Source organism: Polistes fuscatus, unplaced genomic scaffold (assembly GCF_010416935.1).
Source record: "Polistes fuscatus isolate 324 unplaced genomic scaffold, CU_Pfus_HIC Scaffold14, whole genome shotgun sequence".
Lineage (NCBI taxonomy): Eukaryota > Metazoa > Arthropoda > Insecta > Hymenoptera > Vespidae > Polistes > Polistes fuscatus.
Window position 1 is genome coordinate 3,061,882 of NW_025113042.1, and position 16,294 is coordinate 3,078,175.

The 16,294-nt window shown below is 32.6% G+C and overlaps 1 protein-coding gene across 2 annotated transcripts in view; it reads right to left on the reverse strand.

Annotated features, from left to right (window-relative positions):
- Positions 1–507: 507 nt before the first annotated feature.
- Positions 508–16,294, reverse strand: part of LOC122514272 (lachesin-like) — an 81,997-nt gene continuing 66,210 nt past the window's right edge. For both annotated transcript variants that reach the window (XM_043630985.1, XM_043630986.1), the window contains 5 exons: positions 7,439–7,588; positions 3,209–3,359; positions 2,799–2,947; positions 1,684–1,746; positions 508–921 (listed from right to left, as the gene is read on the reverse strand). In XM_043630985.1, coding sequence (XP_043486920.1) covers positions 797–921; positions 1,684–1,746; positions 2,799–2,947; positions 3,209–3,359; positions 7,439–7,588 — 638 coding nt within the window. In that variant the 3' untranslated portion in view covers positions 508–796. The remainder of the gene's footprint in view (positions 922–1,683; positions 1,747–2,798; positions 2,948–3,208; positions 3,360–7,438; positions 7,589–16,294) is intronic.

Sequence of the window (16,294 nt, forward strand, 5' to 3'; positions counted from 1 at the left end):
AAGGATCACAAGCATGATCGGCGCGATCCTCCTCATTATTTTTATTTATTTATTTTTTTTATTATTATTATTATTTTTGGCGGCAAGTTTCTTTTCTTTTTTTTTTCTTATTTATTTATTTATTTATTTATTTATTTTAAATTTTATTTTTTCTCTCCCTCTATCCATTCATTATCAATCGCTTGTTATCCGCACAACACAACAACAAAATGTTGTTGTTCTCATCGATTCATGGCGATTTGCAAATCATTACGTCGAGACGCGTACACAATGACAAAACATCCATTGATCTCTAAGAATTTTCTTCTCGTTCGGCGCGTAGTAGGAGTAGGAAAAGGAAGATAGGAGAAGAGCTTTTTAATTATTTTTATTTTATTATTACCTTTTTTTCTTGTTCTTTTTTCTTTTATCTTTCCCTATTCTCCATATCTCTTATTTTTCTCTTTCACTTTCTTCACGTTTCCTCCCTCCATCTTTTGCTTTCTTCTTATTCGCTTTTTAATCTCCTTTTTTGTTTTTTCGTTTTTTTTTTTTTTTACTTACACACAAATTACACGCACACCTACAGACACACATTAGTAGGTACAGGCAAACAGACATACAGACAGACAGAGACAGACAGACAGACACACGTTTCTCGCGCTCGAACGACACTTTCGCGTAAATTTTTATTTTTTTTTTATTTTTCCAACTCCCTCCTCCTTCTTTTTTCTTCTTATGGAGAAACCCCTCTCTTTTGGCACACAATCATCCGGTACTCAGCAACTTTGCAGCGAACAGGAAGGGATGCCTTTCTTCACCGTGGCCAGAGTACCGGTATGAAGAGAAACATCGATAGAATATGCGACAAGCTGCTAGTGTATCCTGGAACTTTTCCACTTGCATTGCTTGCACCGGAACTTTGAGCGGCTTCTGCTAAACCTGAAAAAAAAAGAGAATTTTATATTTATTTTTTTCATTTTTATTTTTATTTTTATCACATCCTTATATACTCGAGTATGAATAATATTATATATATATATATATATATATATATATATATATATATATATATAAATTATATGCAATAAATATAATAATATAAATAATATATATGATATAAAATATATTATTGGATCGTTGTTAATAATTTTTTTTTTTGTAAAAAACAAACGTCTACCTATTTTGTCATTTAAGAATATATATTATTCCCTTAGATATAAATAATATTAAATGCACTTATCCTTATATACTCGAGTAAGAATAATATTATATATATAAATTATATGCAATAAAATATTAATATAATAATATATATGATATAAAATATATTATTGGATCGTTGTTAATAATTTTTTTTTTTTGTAAAAAACAAACGTCTACCTATTTTGTCATTTAAGAATATATATTATTTCCTTAGATATAAATATTATTAAATGCACTTATCCTTATATACTCGAGTAAGAATAATATTATATATATAAATTATATGCAATAAATATAATAATATAAATAATATATATGATATAAAATATATTATTGGATCGTTGTTAATAATTTTTTTTTTTTTTTTGTAAAAAACAAACGTCCACCTATTTTGTCATTTAAGAATATAAAATATGTTATTCCCTTAGATATAAATAATATTAAATGTTAGATAAAAATAGAACGATATTGACAAGCGACATCGAGTAATCCACTCACCGCCTATGATAGACACATGTTCCTTCCCACGAGACGTTCTGTTCGTCAAGCCGATTTTGATCTCTGTAACAGTCAAGGGATAAGCGTTACGTCGATATATCGACTACGTGCTTGTACTAAACGTGTAAGATAGACGATTTTCTTTATTTTTAATGACATTTTGGAACACGCACACATATTTGTCACGCGTACGAATGCATATATTAATATTAAAATTATTAAAATCAAACCAATTAAAATTAAAACCAAAGAAATATGTAGAGAATGCTACGAACGTATTGTGATAAATAATATTTTGTTTATTTCTTCAATTAACATTTTTTTCTTTTCTTTTAACAAAGTCGTATTCATTTAAACCGATCCAATAAAAAAAAGTATATAGTAGAACCTTTGGTATACGAATTTTTGAAATGCATTGACTCGGGGATAAAGTTTCTTCGTATTTTCTTGTATAGACATATTCGGCATAGCATAACTTCGTTGATATCAATAAAAATTCAAAAATACTTGGGTACGTTTGAAAGTTGACGTATCACAGTGTAATTAAAAACAATACGTTGTTATATTTGTTTGCTCGGTCAAAAGTTATCGTGCTTTTAAAAATGAACGAAAATGTAGAAGAAATTCTGTACGTTTTAAAATTTGATTACAAAAAAAAAAAAAAAAAAGAAAAAATAGAACCGAGAGATTGATAAAACAATTTGTTACGTTTGCGAACATGATGCAGTATCGAGTAAGAGTATGGGCACAAACCATGGTTTAAAATCATTTGATAAAAGTTGCATAGTAGATATGAAAAAGAAATTAAAAAAAAGAAAAAGAAGAAAAAATAAAAAGGAACAATTTTTCATTCAAATTACGAAGAAACTTATTATTCAATTAAAAATTAATTATCATTGATATATCAATTGTTAAATAATGATGATAATGATGATGATTATTATTATTATTATTCATGAAAATATTTAAGGAAGAATTATTTTGACGAATAATCGTGATTAAAAGTATAATATAAAGTTACTTCGTTATTTTACATTTTATCGAATAATACATTATGAATGAATTCGTTGAAAGAATTCTTTCTTAAACGTTAGTTGCCCTTTTATCCAACATACCATACAATCTTAAGGTACCATCGGCCCTGCCAAGACTGTTAGTAGAGATGCATTTGTAGCTACCCACATCCTGTTCCGTGAATCCTTTGATCGCCAACTCCATTAGGACTTTATAACCCGATCGTTCCTCGCGAACACTGTACTTAGGTCTGTGTGTATATAACGAACGATGGATTACTAACTTAAATCTTCATTAAAATGATCCCCTAACTAAGACTGATGAAGATAAAGAATTACCAAAGAATTATTTACAAAGAATCTTTAATATATATATATATATATAAACCTAAAGAAAAGAAGTCAAAATAAAACACACAAAAGAAAGATTGACTTTTTTCTTTTTCCCTTCGTTAGATTCAAAGGATAAATGAATAAATGAATAAATAAATAGATAATAGATGGTTTCTCACCCTTCCAACAGCATCTCGTCGTTAGTTCCACGACGATTTTTCATCCAATAATTGATCGTATTTGGAAATGCTTCGACGTAACATTTTAATGTTACTTCAGTATCCAAAGGTGCTCCTAACAGCTGATTCGGTACCGTCACGCTTGGTGCAACTAATCAAATTCAATAAATACGATTTTAAATAAAATAGTATTGAAAGCTTGGCAGAAAATATTTTCTATGTTTTTCAATATAAATAATACTCTAATAAATATGTGCGAGAATGATTTAAATATAAATTTAACTTATATTAGAAGTAATAAATATCGGTTAAATTTAAGGAAAGGATTACTCGACGATTATTATGCCAATGGTGGTTTTATCTTGTAAATATGCATGATGATCCATTTGTAAGGAGTACACCATAATAGTACTAGTAGTAGTAGTAGTAATAGTAGTAGTAGATATACGTCCATTTACAGATAGAGAAGTTTCTAACGCGAAACGTAAATCCAAAGAGATAAGATAGGAGACATGCGATGGACGTTAATACGCTTTTGACTGTGTCAAACTCGAATTTTCCCAGGGTACAAGTACTACTCTCTCTCTCTCTCTCTCTTTCTTTGAACGAGAAGGTTGGATAACTTTCCGAATAATTCGTACCGTTCTGTTTATTTGAAATACGCGAGTGTATATATATATATTTATAACATATAAAGATGATATAATATACGAAAGGCTAAAATGTTTAAGATACCATTCACGAGAAAGTAACACGATCATTTTCTATATATATATATATACGTGTATATATACATGTTTTAAATCTAACATGAATATTATTCGAGGTGAAACACGTTTTGTCGTTCGCTCGTTTGTTCACTCGTTCGTTTATTCGTTTGTTCACTCGTTCGAGTACGTGGCCAAACGAAATTTTATCTAGGCAGTAGTAGATATTGTTTTATTTTATGATTTTGTTGTTGTTGTTGTTGTTGTTGAATGAAAAATATATTTCTCTCGGATGATTGGTTTCGAGGGGAAAGGAGGGGAGCAGGTTGGGAGACTAAAAAACATTTCTGACAAATAGAAATCGTTGGTAATCGAGCGCGTGTCAACGAATACATTTAAAAGATTATCAAATTTTCTTTATAACAGATTATTTTATCAGGTGAGAATTAATTCACTGGAATATTCGTATAACTCGTGTCAATTATAAATAGTAAATAATTGATATTTTTTTTTCCTTCAAATTGATATCAATTTTATTTGAAAAAGCAGAGAAACATTTTATTCTTATTAAAAGAATATCATTTAAACCTAAACGATGAGAAAATTGATCTATCGCAAAAATATTCGTACCTGCAAAAGATATATATATATAAAAATACAATAATTATTTTTATAAGTAATATTTTTGGCTGGGACCCTTCTTCTTTGCATTTAATATTCTTATCAGTTATAATATGTCAAAGTATACTTCTCTTACGATAAAATACTCATTTGCAATAAAAAATATTACATTACAAGAACAATTAACAATTGTTTAAAATATATTTTAATTATTAGGAATTAGGACTTTTTTTAAAAAAAAGAAAAGAAAACAAATTAAACATTTAATTACGATACCGAATGAATTTCTCGCGATAAGAATATACTTCTTCCTTCCCTCTCGAGATTTAATTAGATTATATTTAATATTCGAATGACTTTGAAAAGGGAAAATATTTAGAATTACGATCTCGAATTTCGTTGAAATGGCACAGACTAGTAGAGGTTGGAATTAATCACGTAAGATATCAAAAGTACTATCAGGTTATAGTATATGTGAAATTTGAAGATGTTCGTTTGTATTTCCATAAACTAAGTAACGTCGTCGTAGCTTATTTCGGTGCTGCGAGAGGAGGAGTGCACTCCAATTCTATGTTTAATTCACTAGTAATATCAAAGAGATAAAGGTAAAGGAATAGAGAGAAAGAGAAAGAGAAAGAGACAGAAAGATAGAAAGACAAAGATGGATAGAGAGAAAGAGCGAGTGGTGAGGGAAGTTGGGTGGTTGAATGGGTGGTTGAATGAAAGGAGGGATAGAAAGGTATTCTATATTTTCTTCTAATCATACTCGAGGCAACCAATTTAATTATGCACGTTGCTATTTCTCATCGCAATACCTTAATAGGAAACAAAAGCGACTCTAGCTAGAAACGTAGGACACACCGTACAGGTAAAAGAAAAATAATAATATATAGAGAAATGTATACGCGCGTAATAGAAACGTTCAAAGACGGATAAGGAAAATGAGAAAGAGATAGAAAGATAAAAAGGGAAGGAGAAAGAGAAATTATATTCTCCGAACAGTCGTTTCGAAGTCCGCATTGAAGCGCGACTCACCGATGCAATCGATTTGCCCATCCCGTACCTTGTCATCGTTGTCGTTGTCGTCGTTGTATTTTAAAACCCTTCGAAAAATCGGTTTTCCTATCAAATTTAACAAACTCGCGAGGAGATACTCCTCGACAAAGTATTATATTATATTTTACGAGATAATGTAATATGTTTATTTATTATTTGTATAAATGATCATACTTTAAACTGTCGATACGTGTTTAAAGTTAATATAACGTGACAAATAATAAAATAGAACAAATTTCAACGATATTCTAGAACATTTGAATAATCGGTAAATTTTTAAAAAGCAGCAACACCATCTACGAAATTTATTTCGTTATTACATACGTCAACGTTATTATTCGAAAAAGAATATAAAAATAATTTTTCTCCCTTGGGCAAAGCAATGCGAGAAAATCGATGATAACCGAGAAAATGAAAATTCGAAAGAAAGTATATAATATTTTTTCTGAAAAATATAATCTCAATTCACATAAATTATACTTATTTTTTTGCATTTGAAAAATTAATCTTATACACAATGAAATTTAACGCATCTTTCCGTAAAATAAATCCATTCCAAATTAAATTACCTTTTGTAATCATAAAGAAATTTGCACGAAAATAGTATAAACATTTCTTTTTTACAATGAAAAATCATAAAAGTACAAATTGTTCTTGTTAATTTTCTCTTATTTGGAAGTATATAGTATATAAATTAGAAAAAACAAATTGATATTTCCTTTTTATTATTTTTCATTCTTTTACCTTAACATATTATACTATTTTCTTCGTTAATAAGATAAAAAGTAGGAAAAGGAATAGGATATATAAAAGATACGTATAACATTTTCTTATATATATATAAATATATATACATAATACTTCGTTAAAGCACCTACACGTTAGTGTATTATCAGCAACAATATTACCCTGTAGTTAAGGAAACTTTGGTACGCGCGACAAAGTCTCGTTACATCTCTTTGTGATCGGAACAATGAACCGGAAGTATCGCGATTATGATAATGACAATAGCGTAATTAATAGCTGAGCTTTGTACCGAACAGCGGGAGCCCGCATACGATGGGATTAATTCAACATCAAAGTTTCACGGGAAAGTACGATGAAGAAAGACAGAGACAGAGATAGGGAGGGAGGGAGAGAGAAAGAGAGAGAGTGAGAGAGAGAGTCAGATAGAAAGAAAGAGAAAGAGAGAGAGAGAAATTTCAAAGACGGCATTAGAGAGAGAAAGAAAAAAAAAGAAAGGAAAATGATAAGAAAAGAAAAGAAAAGAATAGAAAAGAAGGAAAGAATCTGAAGTGATCGATAAAGAGATCGCAGGATAAAGGGGTAAGGAGAGGGATGAAAGAAAAGGAAGAGGAAGGGGGTGGTTAGAGAGGGTGGGTGGAATTGAGTTTGGTCGAAGTCGACGGTCAGCGTCTTCAACCTTTCGACGCGTCGTAGTCCGCAGTGCCAGGTCGTTACATCACACACACACAAACACACACACACCCTGACGGAATTCGAACACATACACACGTATATAGAGTAACAGTAAAGTAAGAAGGATTGTAGAGGAGGACAATTCGTAGTTCTTGTAGATATGTAAGTAGGTACAAAGGAGTAGGAGGAGGTGTGGGTACAACATTGGTTTCTTGAAAAAGGGTATTTTCGCGGTAGAAAAGAAAAAAGGGGGCTGGGAGTTGGGTGGGAGGAGGAGGAGGAGGGGGGGAGGGGTCACGATCGGAAATCAGAGAGAAGAAAAGAAGGGAAAGATATAGAAGTAAAATAGGAAAAGTAAGAGAGGAAAAGGTTTGGAATGGGGGAGGGGGAGGAAGAGGAAGAGGGTGGTGTTTGAAGGCGAACTTACAATTCACGGCGAGCGTCACTCGCTTGCTAACGGCCGGCGGCACGTCGTTGCTGGCGATGCAGAGATACACCCCCATTTGTCGTCTCTCGACGCGATGGAATTGCAGCAGGGAACCGTTGTAGCTCTCATGCTTCTCGAAAGTGCTTCCACCTGCGCGCACGTAAGAAAACGTTACTGTCAACTCCTATTTTCTACTCTTCTCAAACGCCACCACCACCACCACAATCATCACCACCGAACAAACGCCCCACCCTCTCTTCCTTCCTTTATTTTTTTTTTTATTTTAATACCGATACCTTTTCTCCCCTCCCCCCATTCCCCGTCTATCAATCACTATCAAACTAATCCCTCATTCTCATATTTTATGTTATTTTATTTTATTTGATTTGTTTCTTTTTTTTATCTTCTTATTCTTCTTTTTCTTTTTCTTTTTCTTATTCGTTTTCCTACCCTTTCTTAACATCGATCGAATCTATAAGCCCCATTTTTTGTATTCCCTTTTTATTCCTTTTCCTTTTCTTTTCTTTTCTTTTCTTTTCTTTTCTCTCTTTGAACTCTCTATCACCGATAAGATAGAGATATATTTGACTAGTCACGTAACTTGTTACCTCACGGAGTATCTCGGTTTACCCAGAATTCGCGAAAGATTCTGAATGGAGTTTTAGATAAATCGTTTGTTGAAACGTTTCGACAATTTTTGTTACCTTTTCCCTTTTTTCGTTTTGTTACTGTTATCGTTGTTGTTGTTGTTGTTGTTGTTATTTTTTCCATTCGAAATGTCATGGAGAATTTTTCTATTGTTTTCGGTCCTACGCATTTTTGTTTGCACTCAATTCATTTTTTCTCTCTTTCTCTCTCTCTCTCTCTCTCTCTCTCACTCTCTTGATTGAGATTACATTGTCAATAGAGAAAGAATTTAATTAAATAAAAAAGCGGAATCCTCTTTCTATTGCATATTGGATAAAAAGATAGATTTTGATTACATTAAATTACAATTTGTCTCTTCGTTCGCGTATTAAATATTTCTTTTTTTCTTTTTTTAATACCACTAGGGGGTGGTAAATATTGAAGATGAGTGGAAACTCGAAAGACAGGGTAGGGAAAGGGATGGCAAGGGAAGAGAAGGGAAGGGAAGACATTTCGAGTATCAAAGACCACCAAGATGAAACGAGATAAAGGCCTTAAGGCATCTCTCGTTGTAATTGGTCTAACTTCCAACTTCCCCCGGTGGAGAACGCAGATATAAACGTTCCTACCGGTAATGAAAGCGACTCGACCGGATACGGTTTGCTACGAAACGGAATACGTTAACGCGTTAAACGAGCAAAGTACGTAATATTACGTAAGCGAGACCATAAGTTTATCGATGAACGGATCGTCCTAGATTATATCCTAACATTTTATATTTATATATTAATTTTTCTCGTTAAATTATAAACGCGTTCGTTATATATTTTCTATGTTAAACAACGTTTTGAATAAACGATTACGCGTGATATGTGTTGCGTGCACGGTTTATATGAGAACGAAGAAACCAAGGATGGGGAATGGGGGAGGGGACTAGAGGGGGGGAAATTGATGAAAACGATTAAAAAAAGAAAAAAAAGAAAGAAAATAAAAATCGGCTTTGATCTTCCCGTAAAACTTCATTTAACGCTACCCGATCGAAACGTGTTTCTAGCCCGCTCGTATATTTCTAAACGAAAATTAATACGAAAATTCGTAGGATAATTCGCGACGTTATAAAAGAGAAAATTAATGAATAACAATAAAATGTTAGTACTTCGTCTTCTTTATCGTCATCGTCGATCGTCGATCATATCAATTAATAACGATTTAATATAAATGATAAATATAAATATCGCATCGATGAATATCGCGGAAAGGGATGATAGGTGCGTCAAAATTTCGATATGCACGCACGCCTCGTTGGACCGATGAAAAATTCAATCTGTTTTCAAGTTCTCTCTCTCTCTATCATTATACGCTCGATTTTATGTTCATTAAAAGGTTGAATGAATACGATATCAGAGAGAAACGTTTATGCGTGTGTAAAAAGAAAAAAAGAAGGAATGTATTGGGGTAATAATAAAAGTGTTCGCGCGTGTAAAATTATAATGTGAGAGATTTATATACACATATATAATATATTTAATATTATATACATTGTATTTTTTGTTCTTTTTTATCTATACAAATGTTAATAATAATTCGATCGGTAATATTCGATTCGAATTTCGAGATAAATTGATAAATATTTAAATACACGTTAAACGTGAGATAGAAGAAGGGGGAATAAGAAAACACGGGAATATCCGAAAGTAAAATTATCCTCGAAGAATAAGAAGAAGAAGAAGAAGAAGAAAACGAAGAAGTTTCGATAAAGGAAATCCGAAAGTTTTCGAAAGGTAAGAAGTAAAAGTCGTGAACGAATAAGAAAAAGCAATAGGAAGAGGTAGAGAAGGTGGAAAGGGGGAAAAAGCAAAGTACCAGGAGAAGGAGGAGGAGGAGGTGGAAGCAAAACTAAACGCGCAAACACTAGAAGCGAAAGAAGAAGAAGAAGAAGAAGAAGAAGAGACGAGAGAAAGATATATGCTTAATTCACTACTTAGGCAGCTTTAACGAGTTCGCTAAGTGAGCGAGCGCTAACGAGTTTGCCGAGCTCGTAAGAAAGACTGTGGTGGTGGTGGTGTAGGGTGGTGATGGTGATGGTGGTGGTGGTGGTGATGGTGTAGGAGAAGAAGAAGAAGAAGCTTGCTCGCGCACGCAAAACTTAGGCGTGAGCGAGTGAGTGAATGAATGAATGAATGAATGAATGAGTGAGAAAGCGAGACAGTTAGAGTCAGTCAGTCAATTAGAAAGAGAGATGGTGAATAAGGAAATGCAACCGTAGGGTTTTGCCATCTGTGGTTTCGTCCTTTCAAAGGACTAAACGTTGATAAGGCCGTACCGAAAAATACTTTAGCTGAAGGAAAATAGTCAGGGGGGTGGGTGGGGGAAATTGGAGAATAGAAATAGGAAAGCAAGCGCGAGAATGAGAGAGAAAGACTAACGTAAGTAAGTAAAAGAAAAAAAGTCGAGAAAAAGAGAGAGAGAGAGAGAGAGAGAGAGAGATAGGTTAAAGGAAAACTACGTCGGCCAAAGTTTTGCCAACTCGAGCCAACTATCTTCGTAGCAACTATCTTTTGCGTTTGTCTCTCTCTCTCTCTCTCTTTCTCTAGGTATACGTATGTATGTATGTATGTATTTGTCTATGTACGTGGACTTTTTTCTTAGCGTCTTATTGTTACACGTTCTAGCTCATACATATAGATAGAGAGAGGCTAGTTCAGTACTTTTGAAGACACAGCCCCAAGCCGCGGTACATACTGGCTTGGTGCAAGTACCATCAAGAGGATTCTCCTCCTTTTCCTTCTGTTTTTTCTTATTCGCGAACGGCGTACTACTATTACTATTACTACTACTATGATACTACTACTACCACCACCATCACCACCACTACACCCTTTAACGTCATCCACCACCTTTCCCTTTTCTATGTGCTTTCCTTCTACCTAAGTTCACCAACCAACCGTCTTCGAAGAGAAAGAGGAAGAGAAAGATAAAGAGAATGAGAGAGAGAGGAGAGAGAGAGAGAGAGAGAGAGTTCAAGAGGTGGAACTTGATTCAACGACCTTCCTCGTTATACCCACTCCTCTCTGTTCTCTTACATCCAATCTGTGTACTCACGTTCGAAAATGTTCTGCCTCTTGACTTTACACCTTACCTTGACTCACGAACCTTACTTGGTACCCGAAATATCGCGCAAAGGTTTAGCCCTTCGATAACCGACCTACGTGTTTGTGTGTTATTTCTTTCTTTATTTCTTTCTTTTTTTCTTCACTTTTCTCTCCTATTTTGATTTCGTTTTAAACCGTAGTTTGTACTTTGCGAGATAAATTTGCGCATAGATTTACAACCATTAAAATCTTAAGGAGCGAACGAGCGAGTAGATAGATAGAAGGAAAAGGGTGGAAAAGAAAAGAAAAATAATAAAAAGAATTTCTTTTTTTCGAGATCTTTGATATCTCTACAACATCGGCAAAACCGTTTTTCTATTCCCACCCACACGCTCTAACCTTTTCGTATTACGTTACTTTTTTTTTTTCTAATACTTTTAAGGGTTGTTTTTCCTTCGTTAGATTTATTTAACGTCGTACGTTTTAAAAGGATCCCAACGCAAAGATCGCTGAAACGAGATATAGATATATATATAAAAAGGAAAATCGAGATAATATTGCGTTAGACTTTACTTTTCCCTTCCCTCTCTTTTCTTAGTTAGTTTCTCGAAATCCAGGAAGGTACAAAGTATCTTTCCAAACCGATAAAAAGTTGAAACGACGTAACGTCCGTGGTTGTTGCGTTTATCGCGAGAAGTACCAAGTTTATATCGGCTGTTCAACGCAGACCCTACTTCGTAGTTCCGAGTGGTCCAACGAAACTCGAAACCTGCTGAACGATATACATCTATGTATTCACCTGTGTGTACACCTATCTATATGTGTGTGTACGTGTATATAAATAGTTCAATAAGCGACGATAAATCGTAGGGGAGAGTTACGTTGAGAAACGATAATGGCGATACGATGCTACATTTTTGTCCTTACCGAACCATTTTTTAACGAAAATATTTACGAACTAAAGAAAAAAAAAAAAACGCACACACACGCACACAATATAGAACTCGGGACAAATTTTATTTAAAAATTTACGAGATACTTTTCTTTGTAGAGATAAAACATTCGGTGAAAATATAATAATGCAAGTGGAAAGAAGGATGAACGTTACTGTTCTTCTTCTTCTATCGTAAAAGCCGATTTTCTTTGAAGAACATTCGAATATTTTATTCTAATCCTTAAAAGCATAATCGTTCTCAGACGAATCACTTTTATATATATATATATATATATATGTATTTTAAAAATTTACGCGATACACTAAGCGGAATATTCGTCGTTGACTTTTCCAAAAGGTGTCAGATTCAAGTGCAATTAAATTATACAAAACTGTTCTTAACTAAGCGGAGACGAGTTGAGGCCGTCGTCGTCGTCGACGTCGTCGTCGTCGAGTTAAAGTTTTTGATTATTCGGAAAGGCCATTATTCGAGTGTAAGCCATTCTTGAAAGAAAACTGTTTTCGTTGGTTCTAATTTACATACGTCTCGCGTGCCACATTTCACGCTGCTAATTAGCTTCTCTCTTTCTCACACACACACACACAAATACACATGCACGCTCTTTCCTTTCTACATTTCGGTTTATTCTAAATATACTTTTTTATATTTTTTCTTTTCTTTTTCCTTAACCATAACGAAACTTACTCTCATACAAAAATAAGCTAACCCATTTTCTTATTCTTCCTATATAAACGTAAGTATTCCCTAATTATCCAATTTATCTGATAGAGACAAAATATATATTTCAAAAACAAACAAAAATATAGAGGAAAGAGTAGTGGTAGGTACACGGGTACAACAATTAGAAACAAACGAAAAAATGATAAAGAAAGTAAGTACGATTAGTATCCTTTTTTAGGTTGTAACATTTTCGAGTCGTGCGTCAGCTAAATTTAATAAAACGTTGAGAAATAATAATAATAATAAAAAAATAGCAACTGTTGGTGCGTCGTTATATATTTCTAGATGTAAAACTCTCTTTCGGATTTTTTCTTGTTCATTTCTTTGCTTATTTCTTTCTCTCTTTCTCTCTTTCTTTCCTGTTCAACCACTCGTTTTATTTATACCGGTTAAACACTTCTTTAACCGCACGAACGAACGTGCAAGCCTGCTTCGAATTCGTTCAAACGAATATATCACGACAAATGAGGTAAAAAAGAAAAAAGAAAAAGAAAGGAGAAAATAAAAAAATTAACGAGCATTACCGAAGTATAATATTACCGTGAAAATCGTGTCGAGATTAGGAAACTCGGTCAGACCGAAATATTTCTCGATAATTTCTAATTATTGTCGCAATAACCCTCTTACCCTTTTCTTTATTTTATTTATATTTTTCCTTTTTATTGAAATGTTTTTACCTTCGTTTCATTTTTCTTTCTTTTTCTACGATTGGGAAGAGAGAAAAGAAAAAAACATATTCTTATCGCGACAATCGATTGTAAAACAATTTTTATATTTCGCACAGTACGAGCGTTCTATTTTTTCTTTTTTTTTCAATTAAAAAAATAATAACGTAGATTTAATTTCTTTATATCTTACGAGAGAGAAAAAAATGAAAGAAAGAAAATTATTCAACGCGCGACAATTGATCCGTTCGAGACAAATAATTTTAATATTCATCCAAAAAACGCGAGATTATTTTTAATAAAAAAAAAAAAAAATATATATTTAAAGTAGAGAAAAACAGAAAAATAAAGTATGGTGAAAAGAAAAATGGTTACGTCTCGTCATAACCATGATGCTTTTAGATCGATAGACGCACACACACACACACACACACCTACACACACCTACACATACATATCTAAGAAGCGTTCGACGATGTTCACAGGGAATAATACTTTATCGGTATTAAACTGGTATACTTGATAAAGCTGTTAGGTGAAAAGGATTCTCTTCTAGGATGATGTTAGAAATGGCAAGAAGAAGCAAGAACGAACGGGAGAGAGGGAGAGAGGGAGAGAGATTATGGTACTTACAGTTGCTGACTAGATTCTGAAAAGACCCTTGCGAGATGCACACGGTACGTGAAAGTATAAACCTTGCACACACCTGCTTCCCCATCGGTTCTCTCGAGGACTATCAACTAATTACCCTATTAATATCCCTAGATTGCTACACGAACGTTTAATATTTTGACTACCCAAACATTCTGCCTTACTGCTTACACGAACCCTTCTTCATTTTCTTTCATCTTATGCATAAGTTTGTAGTTTTAAGAAGAAAATCCTTTAGAAAAATTTCGTTTAATTAATGAAAGTGTCACAGATTGTGAAGTTGGACAGATTTAAAATTTGGAGAACGTTATTTTAATCTTATCGAACGTTTTTTTCCCTTCATTAAGATTTCTTCGGCGACTCGATCGTTAATGTTCAGAATTTTTTTACATATTATTACGAAGACACATATATTTTTATATTGTTTAAAAAATAAACCGTACTTAACGATTTTTCTTTACAAATCGTTATAAATCCGACATTTTAAATATGTAAAAAGATATATTTAAATTCGCGATATTAATTATCGGTTTATCGGTGCATAAGATGCGTCATATTTTTCTATCGCACGCGTATTTTCGCGTGTGTTTCGCGAAAGAAAATGACGAGAGAAAAAAAAGAAAACTGACAAGGATATTAAAAGACACATTATTATTGGTTTTTCCTTGCCGTAAACGTGATTTATTAAATTATCCTTTCGTTTTCGTTTCTTTTGCACGTATTTCTCGCTTGCGAGTAAAGAAAAAGAATATTCCAAAAAAAAAAAAAAAAAAGAAAAAGAAAAATGACATGAATATTCAAAGACACGCGTTGTTATTGGTTTTCCTTGCTTCGAATGCGTTATAAATTAAATTATTATTTATTTTTTTTTTTATACGTTTCACGTATATACGCGAATAAGAAGAATAAGAAGAAGAAGAAGAAGAAGAAAGAAATGAAAAGAAATGAAAAGTATAATATTATTGCTACTCATTGCGGTTACCGAGGAGAAAAAATCAAATTTATTTTATTTCGAGATGAGTTTTCGATTGTTAAAAATGTTGCTTTCACTATGCATGCGTTCCAGAAGCCGCGAAAAACTTTTCAAAGAAATATGTATTATAGTTGTAAATAAACGGCTATCGAACGTGAACATAAAAGGTAGCTCCGAATATCCGGCTGTAAAGAGTTGCTGGCTTTCTCGGTGAAACTCGATTTACGTCAAAGTCTCGGTATCGGGGAAATATGGAAAATAGCTGTGGGAAGAAGGGGGAAAGAGAGAAAAAGAAACAGAGAGAGAGAGAGAGAGAGGGAGAGCGATGAAAGTCTTTGTTAATGCGAGTTACGTTTCAACATTGAAAAAAAAAAAAATAAAAAAAAAACAAGAAATAGATTTTAGGAAATAAATAAAATATATCTTAAATAACGAAATAAAAGACAATTTTTTTCATTGTTCGTAATTAATATACATTGAATATTATCAATGATCAATGTAAAATAAATTAATACAATTTTGTTGAAATAAAAATGAATAAAAATCTGAAGCGTCTAAAAATATAAAATATAAAAAAAAAAAAAATGAAAAGGACAAATTCTTGACGATTGATATTCATTAAATATTAGTGCGATCAATGTGAAAAAAATAAATATTGGAAAAGAAATGAATTGGTAAGAGATCTTCTGAAATCTTCATGAATAAAATATACGAAATGTCTAAAAATGAAAAAAGAAATAAATTAATGATATCCCTTTTCAATCAATCGGAAAGAAAGGAATAATTTCTGTAATATTTTTTAAAACATAATAACATCATATAAAAATAAATCATTATTATTATTACTATCGTATATTTATTAAAATATCTAACGAGATCTCTCTCTCTCTTATTGACAAGGGTAGTCAAATTTGTTAAAATTCAAATAAACGGATATCGTCTGCCTCTACGTAAGAATAAAAATTAAATATCCGTGAAAAGTTGCATCGGTGAAGTAGTGTAGGAGAGATGCTATACCTTTAATATATTGAAAATTCGATATCGAAAAAATATGGCATGGTTACGGTGGAACGTGCAAAAAAGAGAAGAAATAAACCGCGAGATAGTTCCAAAGATAGAAAGAAAAAATGAAAAAGAAAAAGAGAGAGAGAGAGAGAGAGAGAGAAAGGAAG